At 44.0% G+C, this 26578-nt stretch overlaps 1 protein-coding gene across 3 annotated transcripts in view; it reads left to right on the top strand.

The window, feature by feature from the left end:
- TMEM132B (transmembrane protein 132B) overlaps positions 1-26578 on the top strand; it is a 377290-nt gene that overhangs the window by 271259 nt on the left and 79453 nt on the right. For all 3 annotated transcript variants that reach the window (XM_065904184.1, XM_065904182.1, XM_065904183.1), the window contains exon 4: positions 22313-22499. In XM_065904184.1, coding sequence (XP_065760256.1) covers positions 22313-22499 — 187 coding nt within the window. The remainder of the gene's footprint in view (positions 1-22312; positions 22500-26578) is intronic.

Raw genomic sequence — 26578 nt, forward strand, 5'->3', positions numbered from 1 at the left:
CAAATCCATCTCCCATCATCCCTTGCAGTTTCTTGACCTTGAGAGGACCTGCAGCCAGAACTTTATGGATGCAGGTCAGGCTTACGAGTGATGCTCTGGGCAGGTGTTGGGGTCCTTGGGATCTTGGAGGCAGTGGGGACTCTCCTAGAGGAACAGAAGGGCTCTCATGATCCTGCTGTCAGCATCCCTGCTTCCCTTGTTCAGCCGGCCTCGATGGATGGGGCAGCCGTTGGAGAAAATTAGGGGGCACAGGTTTCTCTGGTCCCCATTTGTCCTTCACTCAGTTGTGCAAAAGTTTCACTTAGCTCCTGAGAGGTGCTGATGCTGTGTTCCCCGGAGACATGATGTGAATAAAAAGAACACAGTTTTCCTCTTCTGAAGCTTACATTCAAATGAGGGAGACAAGCATAAACCTGTAAAGTTAAATAAAAACCTGATTTCAGATGGCAGGAGGTTCTGTGAATGAGAGTATCGTGAGCTCTGAGAGACAGTAAAAGGGAGGAGACCTGTATCAGGCATAGAGAAGTCCCGTCTCTGCAGGTGGAAATCTGCGATCATGACAATAATTACGTGCAGAGCAGTTTACTCCTTTGTGAGGACCTTGACCAGACTGCTTGAAGCATTCTAGAATGAGGTGTTTTGTCTTAGGTCCGTTGGCTCAAACCAAGGTCTGAAAGACATCTGGGAAGATGTTTGCATGTCTAAAACTTGCAGTGGATCAATATTTCTATATGCCTCTCTACTGCCCTCCAGCATCCCCTGGAATCTCTCTTGTGGTCCGGCTTAATTGGAAACAGAAGTGGGAGTGCTGGAGATGAATTCAGCCTCTGCAGAGCTGGCACCATAACAGGCATCTGGAGGGGGACACATCTGGAGGATTGTGGAGTACTACCAGACAGAACCTCGAATGACAAGCTCTCCACTTATCGTCTCTTGGCCCTCAAGCAGTCCATCTTCCAATGTCTCTGCTGTGTGATTTGGGAGTTCATGCCAACAGATCGTGTCACCTGGGCTGCCTTGCTGCTGGCTCCTGGCCGGGCTTAGCCAGTGGGAGGCATTAGTGGGAGACCAGAGGGCAGGAAGAAAAAGTCCTTCTTGCATAGTCCCCCCCAATCCCAGGGCCACAGCTCCTGCTAGGTGGCCCTCCATCCATGACTCCAGCTCTCATGGGGCTCCAGTAACACCATTCCCTTCCCTCCCCCATATCCCTTCAAACTCGGGAGGTGACAACTTTTTGCTCTTGCTCACCTCTGGTTTTTTCTGCATCCCTTGTTATTGCTCATATCCTTGCTTGTTCCTCTGCAAATAATCCCTTCATCCTATACTATTCCATTAAACCAGTATGAGTGGAACCCTGCTTCCTGCTGGGACCACTCCAGGTGCACGAGGCAACAGCCCTGAGACATCATCATGTGGACAGTGGGCAGAGTGCCTGGGCTTGCTGACGTCTTGCCGAGGACACTGGGTGGATTGGACGTGCATTGAGGTTACTGCATTTTGAATAATATTGGGGCTGGAAGGATGTTGAGCTTTCCTTTCATGCTGGGTTCTTGAATATGTCCTCACTTTTAATATGAAGTCCTTTTTAAAAAAACTTAATACTTGGCTGTGGTTGCTTGAGAGATGTGCCCAAAGTACAACACACTTTGAACTATAAGGTGGTTGAGAAGCTGTGAGAGATGTTGAATTTATTTTGAGCCATTTGAGTTGAAACAACCCAATCCCTGGCCTCCTGAAATTGCCTTACCTTCAACTCTGTGGGTTCTTCACTTGTTGAACTATGATGGGATGCTAGCCACTGGCTCTAGATTTTGAAACAGAGAAAAAGAACTGGAAATGGTCTCCCTGGATTTCAAGACGAGCTTATACAACAGGGCTGGGAGATGTGTCATTGTGTTAGTAACTTAGGCATTTTAAGGAGGTTTCATGAGGAGGGCATGGCAAACCACTCCTGTATTCTTGCCTGGAGAACCCCATGAACAGAGGAACCTGGCAGCCTACAGTCTATAGGGTCACAGAGAATCGGACACGTCTGAAGCAACTTAGCATGCACACATGCAAGGAGGTTTTTCTACCTGCAATCAGGTCCAGCTGCCCATGGAAGGCAGTATTAGATTTTAAGAAAGGAGGTTTGATAGCACTTGATACTGATTTATTGCCGTCTTTGGCTCTCAAGCAACCACAGCCAAGTATTAAGTTTTTTAAAAAAGGACTTCATATTAAAAGTGAAGACATATTCAAGAACCCAGCATAAAAGGAAAGCCCAACATCCTTCCAGCCCCAATATTATTCAAAATGCAGTAACATATCAGATGAAACATGGCTAAATGCCAGTGAAAAGTCACCACAGTTGAAATTATGAGGCAAGTAGAATAATGCTACTTGTGTATCATGAAATAAATATTGCATCTCCTTCTCGTGATAGACTTGAATGCAGTCAGATGTATATCAACATTTTTAGTTGCAAACAGAAGGGGCTTAAATTAGCCTAATCAGATATCAAAGTCAAAGAGTCAAGTGCTTTGATTCTAGTCCTTGGGTGGTCCAGGGCATGAGTCTGGCTCCTTGGCTGGCTCTAGGGCCTCCTAATATGTCATTCTCTCCCCTGCTCCCTGCCTCCGTCACCTCTTCTGCATCCTCTTACCTCCATTTTCAGGCAAGAGTTCTTTAGAGTCTGAGAACTTAATTATTGGAGCTCAGAATCTCCTCTCCACAGAGATCAAGTTTCCAATTTCTTCCGCCCCATTTCTTTCTGTGCTTCACCCTCTGTTTGTGAGTGCAGACTTTCTTTAGGTTGTGGACCATATCATGGATCAGGCCTCAGCTCTTTTCCTTACAAGCATATTCTAGTCATGACCTTGGAGCCAGGTATTGGTTTGGATCCTGGGTTCTACGACTTTCTTACTGTGACCCTGTGGGAAAGTCACTCACTTGTCTGAGACTGTCACATCACGTGTGACTTGGCAACAATAGAGCCTCTCTCAGAGGGCCAGGGTGAGACTTCCTAAAAACATTTATTTATGATCATTTATTTTTGGCTGTGCTGGACCTTCACTGCTGCACACAGGCGTTCTCTAGCTGCAGAGAGTGGGGGCTGCCCTGTAATTGTGGTGCACGGACTTCTCACTGTGGCTTCTCTTGTTGCGGAGCACAGGCCCTAGGGCACATGCGCTCAGTACTTGTGGTGCACGGGCTTGGTTGCCCTGCAGCACGTGGGATCTGCCTGGACCAGGAGTTGAACCCGTGGCCCCTGCATTGAAGGTGAATTGAAGGCACACCCCTGAGTCCCGAGGGAAGTCCATACTGTGAGACTGACGTGACTAAGGTCCTGGTGCAGTGCTGGGCACGGACCGGGTACCCAGCAGGGTGCTGCCATGAAGCACCCAGGCTCAGGACTTTGACTCAGAGAGAAAATTAACCCCTCTGTGGAACCGGAGCATCCCTTACTTCTCTGGTTGTCTCAGCGCTCAGAATTTTTTCTTTTACTTTGTGCTGATAGAGAACTGGATAGGGTTATTAGGTCTCTGTAGCCAGGGGTGGGGTCCACACTTGCAGCTGGTTTCTGGAAAGACCCATCCCTTGATGGGATGTGTGAAGTTTTATGAAAAGGGCCTGTATCACTGCCGACTTGCTCTCAGGGCTGAAGGCTGGGCCATGACAGTGTCTGTAGGTGGACCACAGGGCAGTGGCGGTGTGCGTGCTCAGTTGTGTCTGACTCTTTGCGACCCCATGGACTGTAGCCCGTCAAGTTCCTCTGTCCATGGGATTTTCCAGGCAAGAATACTGGAGTGGGTGGCCATTTCCTTCTCCAGAGGATCTTCCCCACCCAGGGATTGAAACTGCATCTCCTGCATCGGCAGGCGGATTCTTTATCGCTGGGAAGCCTGTTTACCCTCTGCTTCCTGCTCATCACTCCCTCCCTGAGTTTGTGTCGGTGTTTGTGCGTGTGTGTGTGCATCTGAGTACCTGTGTGTGTGTAGGACATGGTGCTTGTGCGTGGCAAACTTACTAACAACTGAGAACCTTTGACCCTGTGTCCCCCTTGTCTGCAACACTGATCTATGTCCTCCATCACCAGAATCTCTAGTCTCGAATATCTCTTCTCACAACTCTGTCCAAATGGTCCCTCTCCTCACTTGATTGCATGCTCTTTTCATCTCTGCATCAGCCAGGATGGGCTGGGTAATGCAGTGATACAAACCACCCCCAAATCTCAGTGGTTTAAAACAATAAAGGTTTGGGGCTTCCCTGGCGGTCCAGTGGGTAAGACTCTGTTCTTCCACTTCAGGGGGCACAGGTTCCCTCCTTGGTCAGGGAACTAAGATCCCACATGCCACACAGCATCGCTAAAAAATAAAAGAGAGTTATATTTAAAAACCACCAAAGATTTATTTCTCACTCATGCTATAAGCTCTGGGGACTCTGACCATCATAATCTCAAAGACAGCCAAAATAGCACCTCATCTTGAAATAGAAGCTTGTACTGTTGATTAAATACTTGCCCAGAAGGGAGACACACAGGCTCCATCCAACCTCAAGTGGGCTGGAAGTATAATCTTCTCTTCTGTGTCCAGAAAATGGGGAACCCCAAAAGTGTTTAGAGCAGCTCACTAATGACTATCAAATTCACTATAATACTGGTGTTATTTAATTTCATATTTGCTTTGTAATCAGTTCTTTCTACCAGAATAAAAACTCCAGGAGAGCAGAAGCCTCAACTATTTTTCTCCCATTGATCCCAGTGCTGGGAATAGAGGTTGGCTCCCAGGAGATGCTCAAACACATTTTATCTTGAATGATTGAGTTACAGTCCAGAAGTTGAGACCCAGCCAAAGAGCATAAGTTTGCAAAACTCTGGTGGAATTAGAGGCTGAGTACAGACCTCTTTTTATTTCTTCCTAGGCACGTTGATCTTGATACTCCGGGACAGTGCTAACTTCAGATGTTTGCTTCCCATTAGAGACTCACAAACCTCCAATAACATGCTCTCATTGTGTTCAGAAAGCGTGGTCCCCAGACTCCTAGCATCTCTCGGGAGAGTGAAATCAGTCGGTGTACACCAGAGAGAGCAAACCGTGGCTTTAGACTGGATGGAGTTTTCAAAGAAACTGACTTTGCAGACACTGACCTTGAAACTTCTGAGGCTAGCCTTTCACCCAGCTGTGCTCTGCCTCCCAGCACGGATGTGCCCTCCTCCGGTGGTGGACGGCGCGGGGACACATACAGGATGCCAGAGGTCAGCTGGCCGAATGGCCATCGCGCGGCGGCAGAGCAGCTCATTAGTGCAGCCTGGCTCAGCCACCGCACCAGGTGTCACCTTTCATCCCACAGTCTCAGGCCAATTAGTGGTCGTCTTCCTCTGAGGGTCTGACCTGTGCTGACTTCCATCGGATCTCATCATTATCTGGAATAGTTTTCAATCCTTGAGAACATGCAGAGGTGGGAAATGAGACTGATGTAGTGTGAGCGCTGGGCAAGATCAAGGTGCTGGTACGTGAACCCACATGAACTCAAAGTCCTCATCCCTGGAACCCGTACATGGAGGACTCCCCTTGTCCCAGACCATCTTATTTTTGTATTCTGTAATGGGTTATGAGGCTTCCCAGGTGGTGCAGTGGTAAAGAATCTGCCTTCCAATGCAGAAGACACAAGAGACTTAGGTTCGATCCCTGGGTCAGGAAGATCCCCTGGAGGAGGAAATGGCAACCCACTCCAGTATTTGTGCCTGGAAAATCCCATGGACAGAGGAGCCTGTAGGACTGCAGTCCATAGGGTCTCAAAGAGTCTGACATGACTGAGCATGCATGCATAACAGGTTATACAAGCATCCTTGAGAGACCAGAAAATAAAAAATTTCAACTTTTAACCAGTTTTCTGTTCTACTTCATGCAGGATTCTGGTTCATACTGACTCTTCTGGACCAAATTAGTCCTTCTTAAAATACAACAGGTTAAGATCAGTTCTATGTAAAGAATTTCAGGAGTGCTTGAATACATATATTTATTAAAGGAGAAGTGGAAGAAATTACATGCACATAATCCTTTCTAATTTTGGTTGACTTAAGAGCTAATTACTATAGAGTAATTGGCCTATAAGAAAGATTTTTGAGGCTGTTGTAATTAATACAATGGGCCAAGTAGGAGATGTGATGGGATCATTGGGTTTTAATTAGTCGGCGACAGGAGAATTCTTGTTTCCTGAAGGAGAGCTCCTCACTTACGGAGATTTACACACCGTGGGAATTACAGGGGCCTGCAAATCACTTCCATTGGATTTCTGCCCAGCTGACATTTATTGAAAAGCTGCCAGGTAAATTGAAGGTTACAGGAATTCTAATCTGATTTTTGACCCAAATGGCATTCTGAATGTCAATCTATTTGTAGAATTCTCTTAACTCTACTCAGTTTCAAGGTTAATGAGGGTAGAGATTCTGTTAGGGTTTGTTTTTGAACACCTCAGAGTGTCTGTTTGTCTGTCTGGCTTGTCTTATTTATTTAATTTGACTGCTTTCTGTCTTAGTTGTGGCATGCAGGCTCTTAGTTTTGGCACGTGGGATATAGTTTCCTGACCAGAAATTGATCCCAGACCCCCTGCATTGGGAGTTCAGTGTCTTAACCACTGGACCACCAGGGAAGTCCCTGTCTTTAATTTTTTGGTTTGCTCTTGTGATTTTGAAATAATTTCAGGGTATTTGGAGCTGCCATTTGCTTTGAGAATGCTAGAACCTAAAGTAGATATTTTACCTTCTTAGATGAAACTAGTAATCATTATCATTTGTGATGCTCCTTGGAAACGTGGTCCTTATGATCCTTACATATTATTAAGTCCATTGTAACTGTACCTGCCTTCAAAACATTTGCATCGGATGCAAGGTGAGTAAGTTCTAGAGTTCTTCTGTGCAGCACCACCCATAGTTAACAGTACTGTATTGTACACATAAAATTTGTGACGAAGGTAGATTCAGGTTAAATGTTCTCACCACAATGAAAAAAAAGTAACACTGGTGATTCCATGTCCAGTCATGGCTGAGGAGTCGGTATCATACTAATAGTCTCACAGTTGACACCTATAAACTCTGCAGAAAGTATCCAGCTACCTGAAGAAGAAGAATCCAGCTACTTCTTTTGGAGTGACCAAAAGAAGCAGACACTTGGTCACAGAGAGCAACGCTGTGTGAATTTCCTATTTTATGAGTTATAGATTGATGGAAGGCCCTAGTCAGGAAAGCTGAAACTCAGAAAGTCCAGTCTTTCTTGATTCTGTTATGAAGATGCCCAAGATGAATGTGTACATTGGAAGAGAGTAAGAATGAGTGACACATGGATGGACCCAGCCAGGAATGAACTGGAGGGCCTCCCACACAAGCATCCAGATTTTAAAAAATATTTGTTTATTTATTTGGTTCTTTGTTGTGGCACACAGGCTTAGCTGCCCAAGGCATATGGGATCTTAGTTCCTCGACCTGCATCGTCTGCACTGGAAGGCGGATTCTTAGCCACTGGAACCACCAGGGAAATTCCCAAAGATCCAGATATTACATTCTGAGGAAGCCAAAGAAGTGTACGGTTGAAGCATGGACTCTGAGGGTCACAGTTCATTCATTCATTCATGACAAATTTATGGAATACCTCTGGGCCAGGTCCTTTCTTAGGTATTGCAGGAAACATGGAGAAAAATCCCTGCACCCACTGAGTTTACAATCTAAGAGACAGAGACAGTCCACAGCAAAAGTATGTAAATAGAGTATGTCTGATGGTGAGAAACAGCAGGGGAGGGGGAGAGGGCTGGCCCATGTAGGGCATGGGTCTTTCAGCAGGGTCCCCTAAAAGGCAGCTTTTGAGGCCAGGTCTGAAGGTGAGGGGTAAGCTCTACAGACGTCACAGGGAAGAGGGTCCAGTAGAAGGGACAGGCAGAGGGAAGACCTCAAGGCAGCAGCATGCCTAGTGCTGGAGGAACAGTGAGGGACCAGTGTGGCTCGGACAGAGTGCCTGAGGGGATGATGGTAGCAGAGATATTCACGAGGATAATGGGCATTGTGGCTGGGGAGTCGGGTTGTATAAAGCTTTATAGATGCTTGCAAGGAAATGGGCTTTTACGCAAATGAGATAAGAATTCCTTAAGGATTTTTAATAGTGAATGTATCTGACTTCTGGTTTAACTGGAGTATGCCGGCTGCTATGGAGAGAGAACAGAGTGGAGGGCTGGGGATGAGGGAGGAAGCAAATCATTTAGGAGGTGATAATAACCAGGCAAGAAGGGACAATGGCTTGGGCCATTGTGGGTATAGCATGATAAAGTGAAGGTATTTTAAAAATATATTTCCCAGATAGAAGTGACAGGCTCTCTGAATAGCCCAGATTGGGCTACTAAGGAAGAGGGAGTGCTTGGGATGACCAAGGCTTTGACCTGAGTAACTGGAGGGATGGATGGCCTTGTCTTTGATGGGGAAGAGCACATGGTGAGGGTGGTTTGGTCTTGGGAAGGGCAGGAGTTCAGTGTCAAGTTTGAGATGCTTTTTAGATCCCTAACTGAAGCTGCTGAAAGGGGGTTCAATAAGAGTCTGGAATTTGAGAGACAAGTCCAGGCTGTAGGTTGGATTCCTTTTTAAAAACTTACTTCATTAAAGTATAGTTGACTTACAATGCATTAACTTCTGCTTATAGCAAACTGATTCAGTAATACATATATATATATTCTTTTTCATTATGGTTTATTACAAGATTTTTTAACTGTTTTTTTTTTTTTTTTTTGTGGTAAGAGCCACACGATATAAGACATACTATTTTGACCATATTTAACTGTACGGTTCAGTGGCACTAACTACATTCACATTGGTGTACAACTCTTACCATCATCCATCTCCCAATTTTTCACCTTCCTAATCTGAAACTCTGTTGTCTTTAAATACCATCTCCCCATCCCCCCTTCCCTACCTGCTAGCCCCTGGCCCCTGTCATCTACCAGTGTACTTTCTGACTGCATGAATTTGACTCTTCTAGGTATTTCTTATAAGTGGAATCAAACAGTATTTGTCTGCACCTAATGTGCATTGGAATACCTTTTTAAGGTTAACTTAATACATGTCCTACAAACAGATTGTACCTTCCTTTTCCCCCACATGCTATACAGTAGGTTCTCATTAGTTATCTATTTTATACATAGTAGTGTATACATGTTAATCCCAATCTCCCAATTCATCCCCCTCCCCCTCTCTCCCCCTCAGTGTCCACACTTTTTTTTTTTCATTTATTTTTATTAGTTGGAGGCTAATTACTTTACAATATTGTAGTGGTTTTTGTCATACATTGACATGAATCAGCCATGGATTTACAACTATTCCCCATCCTGATCCCCCCTCCCACCTCCCTCTCCACCTGATTCCTCTGAGTCTTCCCAGTGCCCCAGGCCCGAGCACTTGTCTCATGCATCCAGCCTGGGCTGGTGATTGTCCTCTATGTTGTCACAGGATATTGAATATAGTTCCTTGTGCTACACAGTAGGATTTTGTTGTTTATATAACAGTTTGCATCTGCTAGTCCCAACCCCCCAATCCGTCCCTCCCCAACCTCCTCCCTCCACCGCCTGTTGGCAACCACCAGTCTGCTCTCTATGTCTGTAAACCTCATGATTCTTGTGCCTTCTGACTCCACCCCCTGAGAGATGTGAGTCCTCCTAGTATTTACAGACAATGTCTGTGGTCTCTAAGTGATGCTGTGGGTGGAATGTGAGCTTTCTTCTGATCTAGCATTCTGCAGGCAGCCTGTCTTTGGCCTGATCTTTGCTGGTTTGGCCATGAACACAGCTCCAGTCATCTGACTGTCACAGTCGCCTTCATGGGGAGCCCAGTGTCATCCTTTGGGCAGGATACTGCTTCCATTTTTCAGCAGGGAATACACCAGGACTGGGATAAATTGGCGCTGATTGCAGCTGTCAGCTGGCCCCTGGTGACCAGAGTGGCCTGCAGTGTGCTGGACTTATGGGTGCCCTCCACAGCCACGTGGAGGAGCCCAGCTCACCAGCAGGCTCCGGGTGTGACCCAGGGGCCACGGCCTCATTAACAGCTGCTCTTCTTGGAGGAGCCAACCTGCCTGTTAGGCAGCAGAAGATTCTGTTTTTAATGAGGCCCTTTCCAGTCTAGGTGCAGAGAAATCCGGTGCCACATGACAGGAGAAAGGCTTTCACTGAGAAGCAGACTCTTTGAAAGATAATTAGAGTTTTGTGTGGGACTCTGCTTGTATATGCCAGTGAGCCTGGCGCAGAGTCAGGGACATGGTCCTCTTCATAAACGTACCAGCATGAATGATTGAGGGAATGTTTACTCTCCCTCCAGTGCGGCCCCTGGAGTCAGACTCCTGGTGGATTCCAGAGGCTCTATCTGTACCTGCTGACCACCCTCAGCCAGGGCTGCCCTGTTCCTGATTCTTGAACGTAGCTCACTCCTTCCCCTCTGTACTCACCGGAGGATGGTTCTGGGTGATGACGACGATCAGGCGGGACTCTGGGACTGCTTCCAAACTCACTTCCTTGAGTGAGTGCTTCATTGTCAGGGAGAGAATGACCAGAGTCCTCCTCTTCCTGTGGGTCAGAGATCAAACGTTCTAGAGGCAGAACAGAGGACAACAGTGCTCTGTTGATGTAAAAACGAGGCAAGAAGTCATTCATGTTCAGGCTCACAGATGCCCACACTATCTCCCTGGAGGACCAATGAAGGAACAAGTAACTTTGTGCCATTTGCAGAAACATGGATGAACTTAGAGATGATCATGCTAAGGGAAGTCAGTCAGACAGAGAAAGACAAATGCCATATGATATTGCTTATGTGTGGAATCTAAAATCAAACATATAGTTACCAAAGGGGAAAGATGGGGGGAGAGGGATAAATTAGGAGTTTGGATTTGACAGGTACATACTGCTTTATTTAAACTAGACAGCCAACAAGGTCCTACTGTATAGCACGGGGAACTCTACTCAGTATTCTGCAACAACCTAAATGGGAAAAGATTTTGAAGCAGAATAGTTACATGTATATGTGCAACCGAATCACTTTGCCGTACACCTGCAGGTAACTCAGCATTGTTAATCAACTCTACTCCTGTATAAAATAAAAATTGGGAAAAAACCAAACAGCACTGGATTCCACGAGTCATTGTACATGACGAGAATGTTGCTCAAAGTTGGTAACAGGAAGAAACGGAGAGAGGACTCTGAGGAGCCGTATTTGGGGAGTCGGTGGGAGATGATTTCTGGGCTGTCGCTTCCTGCAAGGGTTTTTGGGATGTTGTCAGAAGGACAGAGGCAGAGGGGGAAAAATTAATTGTGGCAATTGTCTTCGCTGTCTCCGGGCTTGTCACAGTGATGCTGATAAAATCAAATAAGCTGGAAGTGAGGGTGAGTTGTTAGTGTGAGAAATGGTCCAGGATCTGGCAGCTGAGAGAGTGGAGGTGCCCGCGCTGTTTGCTCATTATCAAGATTTATTGTTTTCGACTCTGGGAAGTTGTTGGTAAGCAAAAATAAGGTCACTTACACCACTCTGTGAGGTACTTTGAAATATTTAAAAATGGAAAAAACAAGAGGAATTTAATATCATTTTTTTCTGTGTTTGGAAAGTAGGGCAGTGGGTTGGTGGACTGATCATGAGCTGGTTTGAGTTAGATAAAGAGTTTCTGGGAGTATTTACTGCAGAAAAATGAACTGGAGATTTGACAGAAGGAGAATAAACTGGGAGAGTTGGACAATGGTAGCTTTCTTTTTTTTTTTTTAATTGAAGTTTAGTTGATTTACAATATTGTATTAGTTTCAGGTATATAACAAAGTGATTCAGACATTCATACACACACATTTCAGATTATTTTCCAGATAAGCAACAATGATTTACTGTACAGCCCAGGGAATTATATTCAGTATTCTGTGATAAACTATAATGGAAAAGAATCGGAAAAAATATGTAACTGAATTGCTTTGCTATAAATCTGAAACTAACACAATATTATGAATCAGTTATACTTCAATTAAAAAATAATGCTACATACCCTGATAGCTCAGTTAATCCTTTTCTTCTTCCTTTTATGTAGCTCCATTATTTTATTTGTGTGTCTGTGAGCACACATGCATCTTTGTTTTTAACCTACACAGTTAAACTAGTTCCAATTTTAGAGCTGTAGATTGAGGGGGGAGTATGAACAGAATTGCTGGTATGTTTCACGTATATTCTCACCAGTTTTAAAGAACTAGCTTGCAACCTGTGAGAGCAGAAAGATTAGATAAATATATACTTTAAAAGAGAGGCTGCAGGTATAGAAAATGCAAACATTTTTTCCCTGCTGTCTGGAAAACTCCTCTCAATTCCTTCACTAGATCTGAGTTCAAAAAGAACAAGTTCCTTAAATCCCCTAGTCTGGGTTAATGTGTTTTGTTAGATGCTCCTTTCTTCTCAAAACTTATCTGAATTTACAGGAAGAGTTGAACAAAATTTATAAGGGGGGGAATGATATTATTTGGTTTGTACCGTGGCCCTGCCAGTGAACAGAAGCCAGCACTGTGCTTAGAACGTTTATTAGAGGCTCATAAATGTATATTGAAATCATATTCAAATGAAAAAATAATCCATAGCTAATGGTACAGTCTGGCCTAATGTTGAAATTTGTTCATCATAGAAGAGACAAAGACACTGAGAAAAGACAGAAGAGAGGAAGGCTGTGTTCCATGACGCCAAATGAAGTATTCCCTGACATTAAACTCTAAGAAGAAAACCTACTGTGGAGAGAAGTGAAGTCAACTTTGGTATTAATTTTGCAACTTTTGTGTTTCTGAAGGGCATTATGACTCAGACTGACTTACCTGCAAGAGGGATAAAGAGAAAGGGAAAAGAATGAAGACTGAGAAAGAGAGGAAAAGAAGGAAGACCCAAGAGGAGAGAGAGAGAGGAAGGGGAGGGAGAAAGCAAAGGGACAGTCCAGGTTGATAAGGATGGAAAATGCTTCTCTTTCTTGGTGCCTAGCTGATCTCTGCTGACCTTACCAAGGGTTGCTGAGTGGAGTGGCCCCTTCAGCAACCAGAGCAGAAACGACTCAAAATTCATAATGATGGTATCCTCCTCATGGCATTGCTGTGAGGTTTGAATGATGTACTGAAGTTCAAGTTCCTAGTATAGTTCCTGAAATGTAGAAAACCCACAGTAAGACAGCTCACTAAAAGACAGTTCATGTTTAGCTAATTGAAGACTTTGGAGCTTTTTCCACGATAAATGTTGCATATCATTATCAAAAATAGCGCTACAATCAACATTTGTGCAAAATTAAAGAAAAAAATTTATTGATTTATTTTTGGCTGTGCTGGGTCTTTGTTGCTGTGTGAGGGCTTTCTCTAGTTGCGGTGAGGAGGGGGCTAGTCTCTAGTTGCGGTGCACACGCTTCTCATTGTGGCGCCTTCTCTTGTTGCAGAGTGCGGGCTCTAGGCACACAGCTTTCAGTAGCTGCAGCTCATAGGCTCAATAGTTTTGGCACACAGGCTTTGGTTGCTCCGAGGCAAATGGGATTTTCCTGGGTCAGGGATCTAACCCGTGTCTCCTGCACTGGCAGATTCTTTACCACTGAGCCACCAGGGACAGCTTGTGTGCAACTTTTTATGTGAATACACGTTTTCATTTCTCTTGCATATATTTATATATATATACCTAGGGGTGAACTTGCCAGGGCATGTGGTAATGCTATGTTTAATTTTTTGAGGAACTGCAAAGATACTATTCAAATTAGCTGTACCATTTTATATTTTCACCAGCAATGCATGTGGTTTACAATTTCTTCACATTGTTGCCCACATATTTTTGTCTTCTTTAAAAAAAATTTTATTGGGTTATAATTGATTTACAGTGGTGTCAGTTTCAGGTACACAGCAAAGTGAAGTAGTTACACATAAACATTTTCCCTTTTCTAGATTCTTTTATAGGCTATTACAGAGTGTTGAGTAGAGTTTTCTGCATTATACAGTAAGTCCTTATTAGTAATCTATTTTATATGTAATAGTGTGTATATGTCCATCCCAATCTCCCAATTTATCCCTCCTCCCTTGTCTGCCTTAAAAAAAAAAAAAAAAAAAAAGACTGCAGCCATCCTAATAGTTTAACGTGGGATTTCACTGTGGTTTTGATCTGCAGTTCCTTAATGGATAATAATATCAAGCATCTTTTCATGTGCTCATTTTATATCTTCTTTGGAAAAATGTCTATTCAAATACTTTGCCTCATTTTAATTGCTGCTATTGTTGCTTTTTAAATTGTTGAGTTGTAAAAACTCTTTATATATTCTGGATAATTCTGGATAATGATTGTTTATTAGATATCTGATTTGCAAATATTTCCTCCATTCTATACAATGTCTTGATTTTACTGATAGAATTTGAAGCACTAAAGTTTTAAATTGTTTCTTCTTCTGTGTTTGTGTGTTTGTGTTTTTGGTGTTTTATCTGAGAAACCACTGCCTCAACCAAAGTCACGGAGATTATTGCCAATGTTTTCTCCTAAGACTTTTTATAAATTTAGCTCTTAGATCTTTGATCCACTTTGTGTGAACAGCATCTTACTGTTCTAGTTGATTATTGCCACATCGGAATGTGGGACAATGTTGTCTATGCTTCCAATTTTTCCAAGAGACCAAAAATACCAGTTCTTTGGTGGGAATATTCTGCCTTGAAAAACATTAGCAACCAAGTCAAATTTCATGAAAACACAACAGTGGAGGTGGTCAATAAATATGGCCCTGGCCACATGCACCCAGGTACCACACTGTAACCTCTGGGTTTCCTATTTATCTTTCCTAGTCAGCTGGAAATGTAATAAAAGAACCCCTGTTCTTGGTCTATTCCTGGGTGACACAGTCTTAGGATTTTTTCAAGATTCTAGATAGCAATGTAAGGAGAAGTCTTGAAATTAAACCAACGAGGAGAGAAGGTTTTGAGTCCAAAAGTCCCTGCTCTAAATGAGGGGCTTTAAAATATTTTTAGACATTTGCCTGCTAGCTACCCTGATTTTTCAACCTGAAACATTTTTTCCACAGCAAGTTCTTTGGAGAGAGCAGAAATGCTGGGGCAATGCCTGAATTTTGTGAAATTGCAGAAAGAAATGATTTATTCCTGCTAGATTCTGAGAGCCAACCATGAGGTCATGATGAAAAGGGCTGAGTGACAGGCAGAGAGATGAACTAAAGACCCTCTGCCCTATTGATGGGTTTGGTGAGCAGGGATTTGCCCCCTTCCTCTCTGGGATGACTGATGTTGGGGGAGGGGGAGTCACAGTGGGAAGGAAGTCTGGAGGGAAAAGAGGGTGTGATGAGGGACCCTGAGCAATGGGCTGTAGCAGTTGCCTGTTGTTTGAGCCCATTCTTCAAATATTGGCCTGAGTCAATACTTGAAGAGGCTGCCTCTACGAGGAAGCCTTCCCTGACCTGCCAATTTCTCTCCTTCAAAGACCGTATCACAGCCTCTCTGGTTTTCCTAAGCACACTTTCTTCTCTGAGGTCTTGCTCAAACTGGTGTTTGATACTTAGAGATTCCATCAACAGATATTTAATGAGCAACAACTATATCCCAGGGTTCCCCGCTGGCTCAGTGGATAAAGAATCTGCCTGCATTGCAGGAGACACAGGAGATTCAGGTTCAATCCTTAGTTCAGGAAGATCCCCCAAAGGAGGAAAATGGCAACCCGCTCCAGTATTCCTGCCTGAACAATCCCATTGGCAGAGGAGCCTGAAAGGCTAACAGTCCAAAGGGTTCCAAAGAGTCGGATATGACCGAGCAAGCGCGCACAGCTGTGCCCCAGGCTGTGTTCTAAGGGCTGGCGATGCAGTCGTGAGCAAAACAGGCGGAAATCCCTACTTTCCTGTTGTGTGCGTTCATGTGTGTGTGTGTGTGTGTGTGAGAGAAGCAACGTAACAAATGAATAACTTACAGGTTATAAAGTGAAAGCTGTGGGAAACTTAGAGCAGGATAATGGGATCAAAATCACAGGAAAGGAGGATGACATTTTTAGTGGGTGGTCAGAAGAGTCTCTGGGTTGTATTCAGTTGGCCAGAAAGTTTCTTCTGGTTCTTCCATAAGCTGTTACAGAAAAATCTGAATATTTGAACAAAGGCTTGAAGAATGCTCTTTTTCAGTTAGCACCTTGTGTTCATGCTGATGATTCCGGGATAAATGTTTCCCGTGATTTTTTTTTTAAAGCTTAAAATAGATTTATTCATTTATTCAGCAAACATTTGCTAAAGATCTGTTAAGCATCCTTAAGGTTTCAGCTCAAATGTCAGCTCCTTACAGAGGCACTCCCTGAACACACTTTTCATTGTCTCCTGTTTTAATTTATATTCTATTTTAAAATGAAAACTAACATTTTATGTTTTATTTTTTAAATGAAGCTTTGTTGATGCACAATATGTTACAGGTATACAGTAAAGTGATTCCCAATGTTTGAAGGTTATACTTCATTTATAGTTATTATAAGTATTGGCTATATTCCCTGCACTCTTCAGTAAATCTGTATAACTTATTTTATACATAACACTTTGTCCCTCTTCCTCTTCCACCGTATGTTGCCCCTCCCCTCTGCCTTCTTCCCACTGGTACTCACTAGTTTGTTCTCTAGATCCATGAGTCTATTTCTTTTTTATTATATTCACTAGTTTGTTGTATTTTTTAGATTCCAGATGTAAGTGATGGCATATGTTTGTCTTTCCCTGTCTGAGTTACTTCACTTAGTATGATAATCTCTTGATCCACTCATGTTGCTGCAGATGGCATTTTCATTCTTTTTTATGGCTGAGTAGTATTCCATTTTATACCTCCTTTATCCAGTCATCTATTGATGATACTTAGGTTGCTTTCATATCGGCAATTGTAAATAATGCTGCTTTGAGCATTGTGGTGCATGTATCTTTTTGAATTAGTGTTTTTGTTTCTTTGGGGTATAAACCTAGAAGTAGAATTGCTGGGTCGTGTGGTATAAATGTAAATTTTTTTTAAATTGAAAAATAAGAATTTAGCTTTTTAAAAAGAAACTTCATTCTTCTATGTTATTTTTATTTTAGGATGGCATTTATCATGACGTGGACTCACCTTATTTGTTTATTTACTTGACTGTTAAGAGAGGAATCTCATCTATTTTGTCTATCAGTGAATTCTCCATGGCTGACACATATACAGTGCTTAATAAATGTCACTGAATAAATAAAAATGCCAGGGATTGTAGTGACCATGGTGTTATGATAGGTTTTGACCTTTGAGAACTTATGTTTAGAAAATTTAGCAGTTGCACTCCTTGGTATTTACCTAAATGTATTAAAAACTTATGCCTACACAAAAACCTGTACATGGATATTTATAGCAGCTTTGTTCATAATTGTCAAGAATTAGAAGCAACCAAGATGTCCTTCAGTGGGTGGATTGATAAATAAACTGTGGTTCATCCACATAATGGGGTATTATGATATTATTCAGTGCTGAAATGAGCTATCAAGTCATGAAAAAACAGGGAAGAAGCTTACATGCATATTATTCAGTGAAAGAAGCCAATCTGAAATGGATACATACTATATGATTCCAAGTCTATGACATTCTGGAAAAGGCACAACTATGGAGACAATGAAAAGATCAGTGGTGACCAGGATTTGGGGAGGGAGTGATGAATAGGCAGAGATCAAAGGATGTTTATACCAGTGAAAATACTCTGTATGAGACCATAATGATGAACACTTTTCATTATACATTTGTTCAAACCTGTAGAATATACAAAACCAGGAGGGAACTGTGATGTAAACTGTGCACTTTGGGTGATAATGATGTGTCCATGTAGATTCACTGTAACAAATGTACCGTCTGATGGAGGATGTTGATAATGGAGGAGGCTGCATGTATAGGCGGAGGAAGTAGATGGGGAAAACTTTCATACCTTCTCCTCAATTTTTCTGTGAACCTAAAATTGCTCTAAAATTAAAGTCTTTTTTTTTTTATAAGATTACATTCTGGTAGTGGAGACAGATACATCTTCTCAAAGCAGAGTATATAAATATACTTACTGGGCAGGCAGGAACATGCGTCTCAACCCAGCTGACTGGTAACTTTAGAATGCAAATTAACTGCCCCCTCCCCATTTACAGGGTCTCCTACTGGGTCTTTTGAGTGTGTTCAGAGAATTAAACACATATGTTGGGAACTCCTACCATTTTCCGGGCACCATGCCCGCTGCCATAGTCAGAACAGCAGAGTACAGGTGCACTGTTGTGCAGGTGACGTGAACAGCCAAGAGAGGAAGTCAGGGTTTATTTTAGTCTCATATTTACGATGAATAACCATCAGGCTTATCCTGGGGCATTTGTTCAATGTGATCATTGTTCAGTATTTCCCTTGCTTTTTTGGTCAGCTTTTAAAATAATGCCTAGAAGTAGACTCAAAAGAAAAAACAGAAGCCCTGAGACCAGAGACAGCCTTTTGCCCCATTTCTAGAAAGAACTCATGTGGCAAAAGCATCTCAGCCCAGTAGCTCAGAATTATCTAGAAATTTATAGGGAGAAAAATAATTTAAGTAAATGGTCCAACGTGCTGGAGAACAGTTCAAGCTTTCAAACACTGTTTCCTTCTTTTATTCTTTCTTTCTCTTTCTCTCTCTTTCCCTCCCTGTCCTCCTATCGCCTCCCCTCATCCTACCTCCTTCTGCAAAACAACCATCACTGTCATCACGAGGGATCTGCTGAGACAGTGCTGGATGTGGTTCCTGGGGACCAGCTGCTGCTCTGGGTCCCGTCTCTCTTCCCTGCTCCCATCTCTCCTCCCCTTCCTTCTTGCTGGCACGGCTGAGCTGCAGCCATACTGTGCACTTAAAAGGTGTCTCAGCCTCACCTCAGGGGTCCCATGGTCCCACGGAGGAGGCTAAAACTTCTATCAAAGGACAAGTTTCCACGGGAAATAGAACTTCTGGGAAACAAATCCTTTTGGGAGGAGGCTGTGTTCTAGCTAGAGGGGAGAAGCAGCCAAGCAGTGTTCCTGCCTGACCCCTCCAAACACACACACAACACACACACACACATACCTCCACCCCAGGGAAAAGAAAATTATCTAATGAATATCTCACTGATCCCAATTCCCCAAAGGCAGTGGCTAATTATTAAATTGAGAGACTCGTGGAGCACTTTCCTAAATGGAAAGGCTTATCAAGAATAGATCAGAGAAAAAAAAAAAAAAAAAAGAATAGATCAGGAGCAGGTAAAATTAATAGCTATAAACCCATTTCCATAGCAATGGACTTATTACCAGGCATGCCAGCTGCCTGAAAGTAAAAGACCCTTCTCCTTTGGTTTCAGGGAAATGACTTAAAAATCTGTGTGTGAAATGACTGACTGGATTGTCAATCCATTCGTGTTAACCTGGACTTGGGCAGGTTCGTAAATAGCTGGTCTGCAGGGGGACAGCACAGTGAAGGGGGGCAGCCCTCCCATACAGACCCTGCCCCCTTTGCCCAAAGACTGGTTACTTTGGCACCCCAAGGCCAGAGTGTGGATTTAGCTGGATTAAACTGCTGGTAACAGAGAGAGTTAAGTTCGTTTTCTTCTAGTGCTGGATTTTCACTTTCTTGGCAGTAGTTTTTCTGAGGTTTACTGAATGCTGAGACCCAGGAGGCATTAGAAGCAGCTCCTTAGATCTGGTTACAAGCACAGAGGAGTCCAGAGAGAAATCAAGGATCTGATCTGATAAGGCCGAGCATCTCTTGCAGGAGGAGACTTGACCGATAAGTGGAGCATCCTAGTGATCAGAGAAGTGACTTTAGGCTGGAGTGTGGCGGCTGGGAAGGGGGGGTGACTGCAGCCAAGAACTGAGTGCCCAAGTCCCTTAGATTCTGCAGTCCCTCTGGCAGTGCCCCAGTAAACAGGGGAGCGCCTCTTAGGGGGTTCCCATGTGAGCCCACTCCCATCTTCTCCTGAGGCCAGTCCTTTGTCCAACACATATTCCCTTCCCTGTGGAAAACAGCGTGTGCAAATAGATACTTGATGATTTACCCACAACCAGCCAGCTGGGACTACCTGGCAGTGTAACGTTAATACATTTATGTGTGTGTGCTAGTGGCTCAATTGTGTTTGACTCTTTGCGACCCCGTGGACTGTAGCCTGCCAGGTTTCTCTAACCATGGGATTCTCCAGGCAAGAATCCTGGAGTGGGTAGCCATCCTCTTCTCCAGGGGATCTTCCTGACTCAGGGGTTGAACCCAGCCGCATCACCTTCATTGCAGGCAGATTCTTTACTGTTTGAGCCACCAGGAAAGCCCTGATACGTTTATACTTCAATTTAAATGGCCGCTCTGTCGCACACAGTGATAGCAGAGAGTTTCTTAAACCCTTGGCTAAGTGGAAAAAATGTCGGGCATGACTAATTCTAATGTAGTGCTATTTGGGGTAGAATTCCATATCAGACAGGTCAGTGTCATGTATATCCACTTTTTAAAAAAATGGTGCTTCAGTTTAATTCTAAGTGTAATTTTGTAAGTAAGTTAGGTTATAGACATTACTTAATTTTTATTTCCCCCCATGTAAAACATTTTCCACAATTAAAAAAACTTTATTGGGATAAAGTGAATTTATTGGGTTATAGCTGACTCATTGGAAAAGACCCTGATGAAAACACCCTGAGAGCTCTAGAGGAGAAGGGGGTGACATAGGATGAGATGGTTGATTGATGGCATTACCAACTCAAAGGACATGAGTCTGAGCCAACTCTGGGAGATAATGAAGGACAGGGATGCCTGGAGTGCTGCAGTCCATAGGGTTGCAAAGAGTCAGACATGACTTAGTGACTGAACACCAAAACAGCTGATTTACAATAGTTTCAGGTATACAGCAAAGAGAATCTGTTATACATATATCCACTGTTTTTTAGATTGTTTCCCATACAGGTCATTACAGAGCATTGAGTGAAGTTCCCTGTGCCATACAGTAGGTTCTTATTAGTTATCCATTTTATATATAATAGTGAGTATATGTCAATCCCAATCACCCAATTTATTCCTCCTCTCCTCTCCCTTTTTCCCATGGTAACCATAAGATTGTTTTCTATTATGTATCTGTGACTCTATTTCTGTTTTTGTAAACAAGTTCATTTTTACCAATTTTTTTTTTAGATTCCATGTATAACAATTTCATATGATATTTGTCTTTCTTACAAGGAGCTAGAGGGAAGATTTAAAGGACAAATTTACGATAGCTATTTTGTCAATACTGTGGTTTTCTCCCCCCCTAAAGTTTTCAGTGGGAGGGAGCTGTCCGTGATAGGAGATTCTGCTGGGCAAGATTCTCTACACCTGAGTGACTGAGGTTTTAGGAACTATGAATCAGTCACACTTGCTGTTTACATTCCTTGGATCCAGGTACAGGTAGGTTCAGGATGATAGACACAGACTTATGGAAGAAAGTCACTCACGAATCCCAGCTGGGTGGCTTTTAACTCTGTGCAGTAGCTTCTCCTGTCAGGACAGGAGCCGGTCTATACTTTACGAGTCACGGCAGCGATGAGAGGCTCTCCCTGTGTCGGGGGGTGCTGAGAATGGCACTTCTCCTTTTCACTTGTGTGTGCCCTGCCCACTTTCTCCCCCGCCTCCAAATACATGTACCATGTTGTAACTCCATGAATGAAGGCAGGTGGGGATTTCTTACATCCCATCCCATCCCATCCCATTCCAGGTGGACATGAAGAGTCCACCATGGTCCCTTACTGTGTGGCTTATAGTTGGTATCACAAACCGTGCGTGTTGTGGGGTCCTTTCCCAAGATTGGTCTCATGATGCTCCCACAAGTCCATGTAGTCACCGTTACTCTTCCCAAATTCTCAAGCTCAGAGTTTGAACCACGGGTCCACAGACACACAGGTAAGTAGCAATAGAAGCAGCCAGATCCAGGCTACGCCTCAGGGCTGGAGTGATGGTGGCCCTGGATGAAGGGTTTGGCCACGTCCTGTGTGTGGTCCTTCGGTCATGGTGGAGGCACACGCGGGGCTGCGGAGGGCAGAGCTGTGACCATGCCCAGAGATGCGGCGCAGTCTAAGCAGCTCCCTCGGGGAAGGACGGTCAGCTTTGCACAGCGCCCTGAAGACGGATGGTGCGTCCACTCTGAGGTGTGGGTCATCTGTGGCAGCCTGTGAATCAGGCTCTATCGACACTGCCGTGTGACTTGTTGAACTTGGTGATCCTTCTTCAGTTTGACAAAGAGGAATGTGGCAATTCATCTCGTGCTTGACATTCTGCTGAATCTCAGTTTTAAACCGCACTTTACCATGTGTGTTTGTTTTCCAGAACAAATGGCTCCTTCTACGAGATCTTGCAAGTGGACTTTGGAGTTGACAACAGCAGTGGCCTGTCGGGCGCCCAGCAGATCACCTGGCAGGTGGAGTACCCTGTGGAGGACGCCCCGAGGGAGCTGGTCATCTCCGAGATCTTTGTCAGCCAGACCTCCTTTGTGGGCATTGTCCCACTTGCAATGGTGAGATGTCAGGCTGCAGAATCAGTGTCACAAAGATGTTTTCTTTAAGGCCTTTTTTTTTTGCCTTGCCGTGTAATTTGTGGGATCTTAGTTCCCCCACCAGTGATCAAACCCATCAGTGGCTTCCCAGCAGTGAAAGCCCCAAATCCTAACAACTGAACTGCCAGGGAATTCCCTGAGTACTTTTTTAATATTAAAAAAATGAGCATTTTGTAATCTGCTGTTTTCTATGCACCGGATGAAGCTGTTTGAACAAGGGAAATGCACTTAAATTACATTTTATTTACCCGCTTGCTGTAATGCCTCCTTAAAAACTATTCAAGGTTTGCTGCATACATCCCTTTCCTTTGTGAATGTTGTTGAACCGTGTCCTGGAGAACCTGTGTTTCTTTTTTTTTTTTTTTTTTTGTCTCATCCTATATCCATCTCAGGACCAAGTGCTCCTGAGAGAAGATGGTTGCTTTGAAATCCATCAGGCATGTGTGATGGGAACAGCTGCTCTGAGTCCATGCTGAGTGACCAGTTGACAGTGGCTGATCAATTGCCCTGAGAGTTGCCACATAGCTTGGGGATTGGAAAACTCTAAAATGTATATGGACAGAAAGAGCCTTGTTGGGAACTGACCAGCTGAACCTGGATAGGGTCCCAGAGTCCATGAAACCATGTATGTTTCTGTTTCTGGCCTGTGGGTGACCAGCTTTCTCCTCTGAGCTTGGCCAAAGCTCCATTCATGGCCAGGCTCAGGGGCCACATCTGAGAACAAGGTCATGGACAAGGTTCCAGAACCTTAAAGGACGGTGCTGGTGTGTCCCAGGGAATAAACCCCAGGAGCACCATATTCCTAATACCCTTCCCCACACTGGAACTGTTTAAATGCATTCTGCACTGCTTTGACCTTCCTGTCTAGAACCAAAGAGAGAGGGTCCACACTCAGTGATATCAGGACATTCTGGGGGTGCTTCTATCATCCATACTCAAGTTGGGTACCAGGGGTGAGATCCTTGCAGATAAAACCCTCTATCCTACAATTAATTCTGCAACTCCCATATCTGTGTTCTTGACTCTTCTCTCTCCTCCAAAACATGCTTGTCCCATTTCCCCACATCTGATTCCTTCTCTTTGGTTCAACCGATAGAGAGATACCATCCCCGACCACGGTGACCAAACTGGCTCTCTGTCCCCTTGCTCATCACCCTCTGTCCACATTCTCACCCTCATGGATCTTCTTCATGGATATTATCAATGTTTGAGATTTAGGATTTATCATCTATCTTCCTCCCCAGAAGGAGAGACCCATGACTGTAGGCTTCTGGTCAGTTTTGTCCACAGCTGGGTCCCCAGTATCTAGAACAATGCGTGGGACACTTAGTATTTGTTGAATGAAGGACTGAATCCCATGCTGTAATCTGAGCTACTGGGATCATCTAGTTCTTGAAGACTAGATAGATGGGGATGATCTGCATCAGCAGTGATCTGCATTTTGTTTGAGGGCAGTCACCTGGGGAAATGCTAACTGTGCCTCTTTCCCTTCCCTTCTGCTTCCCTATCCTGCCTGCCTCCTCTTTCCCTTCCCTTCTCTTCTTTACTTTATGAAAGCATGAGTTTTTTCTTTCCTCCCCCACCCCAGCTCCCCACTATGTCTCTCACTGTCTTTCACTTCTCTCTGGTTTTCTGTCCAATTACCCAGCTTTGAGCTTAGAGATTTTTTTCCAGGGGTGGCTTGGCATTTAGGGCTGCAGCCCACCATTCTGCTACAGTTCTTAAAACTAAAAAGCCCAGCTCGACTCATGCAGATTAAAAAAAAAGTTATCTTTCGAAAAGGTTGGAATCAAAAATGAACACACTTGATGAGTTTCTAGGCAACTGGACACACAGGTTCAGGCTAGGAAAAAGCAAGAGATAATCAGACTCCTTTTTAGCCAAATTGACCTAAAACTTTATGCCAAGGCTTGGGCACAAATATTTCTTTATTGCAAACAATATTCATGTGTCTACTCTGTGTTCGGGTGAATGGTGATGAACAGATACACACAGTCTCAGCTCTCCGGGTCCTTGCATTCTACGAGAAGAGAGTTCAGAGTACAAGAAACAAGTACATTTGATCACTGCAGATGCATGTGGTGCATGTGGTGCATGTGTGGATGCATGACCACCACCAGATGCATGCTATGGAGAAATTTATGCTGGGTCATAGAATAAAGAGACAGGGATGGGAGTGGACAGTGTCAAGTGATCAAGAAAACACCTGTCTAAGGATCTGATGTTTGCTCTGAGAACTAACTGACAAGAGGAACCAGCTATAGAAGGCTGTGGAGGAAGAGCATTGCAGGTAGAGGGAACAGTGTGCATCTTCAAATGGAAATAAGTTTGTTTAAGCTGAAGGACTGAAAGAAGGCCAAGCTGCTGGGATGCAGACAGCTGGGGAAGGGCACTGGAGAGAGATGAGCTTGGAGAGGAAGCCAGGGGCAGCTTTTCCAGGCCTTGGAAGTAACAGATGACATTTCACGGGTCTTCCAGTGTCTAGTTCTCGGTGTCTATATTAGTCTTCTCTTGCTGCTATAGCAAATTACCATTAACAGACTGGCTTTGCGTGCATGCATGCCAAGTCGTTTCAGTCCTATGTGACTCTTTGCGACTTCATGGACTGTAACCTGCCAGGCTCCTCTGTCCATGGGATTTCCCAGGGAAGAATACTGGAGTGGGTTGCCGAGCCCTCCTCCAGGGACGTTCCTCACTCAGGGATTAAACCCACATCTCTTATGTCTCCTGCACTGGCAGTCGGCTTCTTTACCACTAGTGCTACCTGGAAAGCCCAGAGTGGCTTTAAACAAGACAAATGTATCTTACAATTCTGGAGGTCAGAAGTCTGAGATGGGTCTGCAGGACAAAATCAAGGTGTCAGCAGAGCTGCATTATTTTGGAAGCTCTAGGAATTTGTTCTTTGCCCTTTCCAGCTTCTGGAGGTGCCCACGGTACTTAGCGCACATCACTCTGACCTCTGCTTCCATCATACATCTCTTTCTCTGACTCAGACCCTGCTGCCTCCCTCTTATAAGGACTGATTACACTGGACCACCTGGACAATGCAGAACACTCTCCCCGTCTCAGGATTCTTACCTCAATGGCGTCTTCAAAGCCCCTTCGTCATGTAAGGTCACATATTCACACGTTCTGGGATCAGGACGCAGATATATTTGCGGGGAAAGTTATTGACCTATTAGATGTATTAATTCATTAGACAGCAATCTTATAAGCAATCTTATATAATAGATAATAATCTATTATCCCATCATGTGGATAAGGAAACTGAGGAACAATAATAATAAGTTGCCACAAGGTGCACACCTAGTTGTGCTATGGAGCTGAGTTTGTGTGTGTGTGTGTGTTTGTGGCACATGTTTCCCTTTGAAAAGACTCCCCAGGCTCCACGCCCATCTTGGACTTGGATCAGGAGGATATCGGTGACAGTCATAATGGGCAGGGACCTTGGGCTCCTTTTCTTTAGCGACAACTCAGACTTCCTAATCCCTGTTTCACAGGCGACAGAGTTTCAAACTGATCTGAGTGGATGGCACACTCAGACCTGAGGGGCACTCAGTGTCAAGCAGTGCAGTGGTTAGAACACAGCCTCTGGATCTGGGTTCGGATCCTGCCTCTGACACTCAGCAGCCACGTGACCTTGGGAGAATGACTTAAGTGTTCTGCGGTGACTCAGTTTCCCCATCAGGAAACTGGCCCAGGATTGTGGTGATGTCACATGTGGGAATTTCTCAGAATAGAGCCTGGCATTACGTTAGTCATCAGAAATAGAAGTGGTGGCAGTTAGCTCAGAAGAATAGCGCACACAGTGAAGGATAGAAAGGATTTCTGGCCCCATGGTGTTTTGAGGTGGTTGGATTAGACAGAACACCAGTGTGATGTGTAGAGATTAGTTATCATAATGGGAGAGGGTGGGGGGGTTGCCTGTCAGGGGAAGCCCAGGCTGGTGAGTATTTTGACTGTAGCTTGCCCATGGGAAAGCTACATTTCTGAAAGATATGCTTTTCTTTCTTTTTTTTTTTCCTGATTCTTGCTCACCA

The sequence above is a fragment of the Muntiacus reevesi genome, chromosome 13 (genome assembly GCF_963930625.1).
Source record: "Muntiacus reevesi chromosome 13, mMunRee1.1, whole genome shotgun sequence".
Taxonomy (NCBI): domain Eukaryota; kingdom Metazoa; phylum Chordata; class Mammalia; order Artiodactyla; family Cervidae; genus Muntiacus; species Muntiacus reevesi.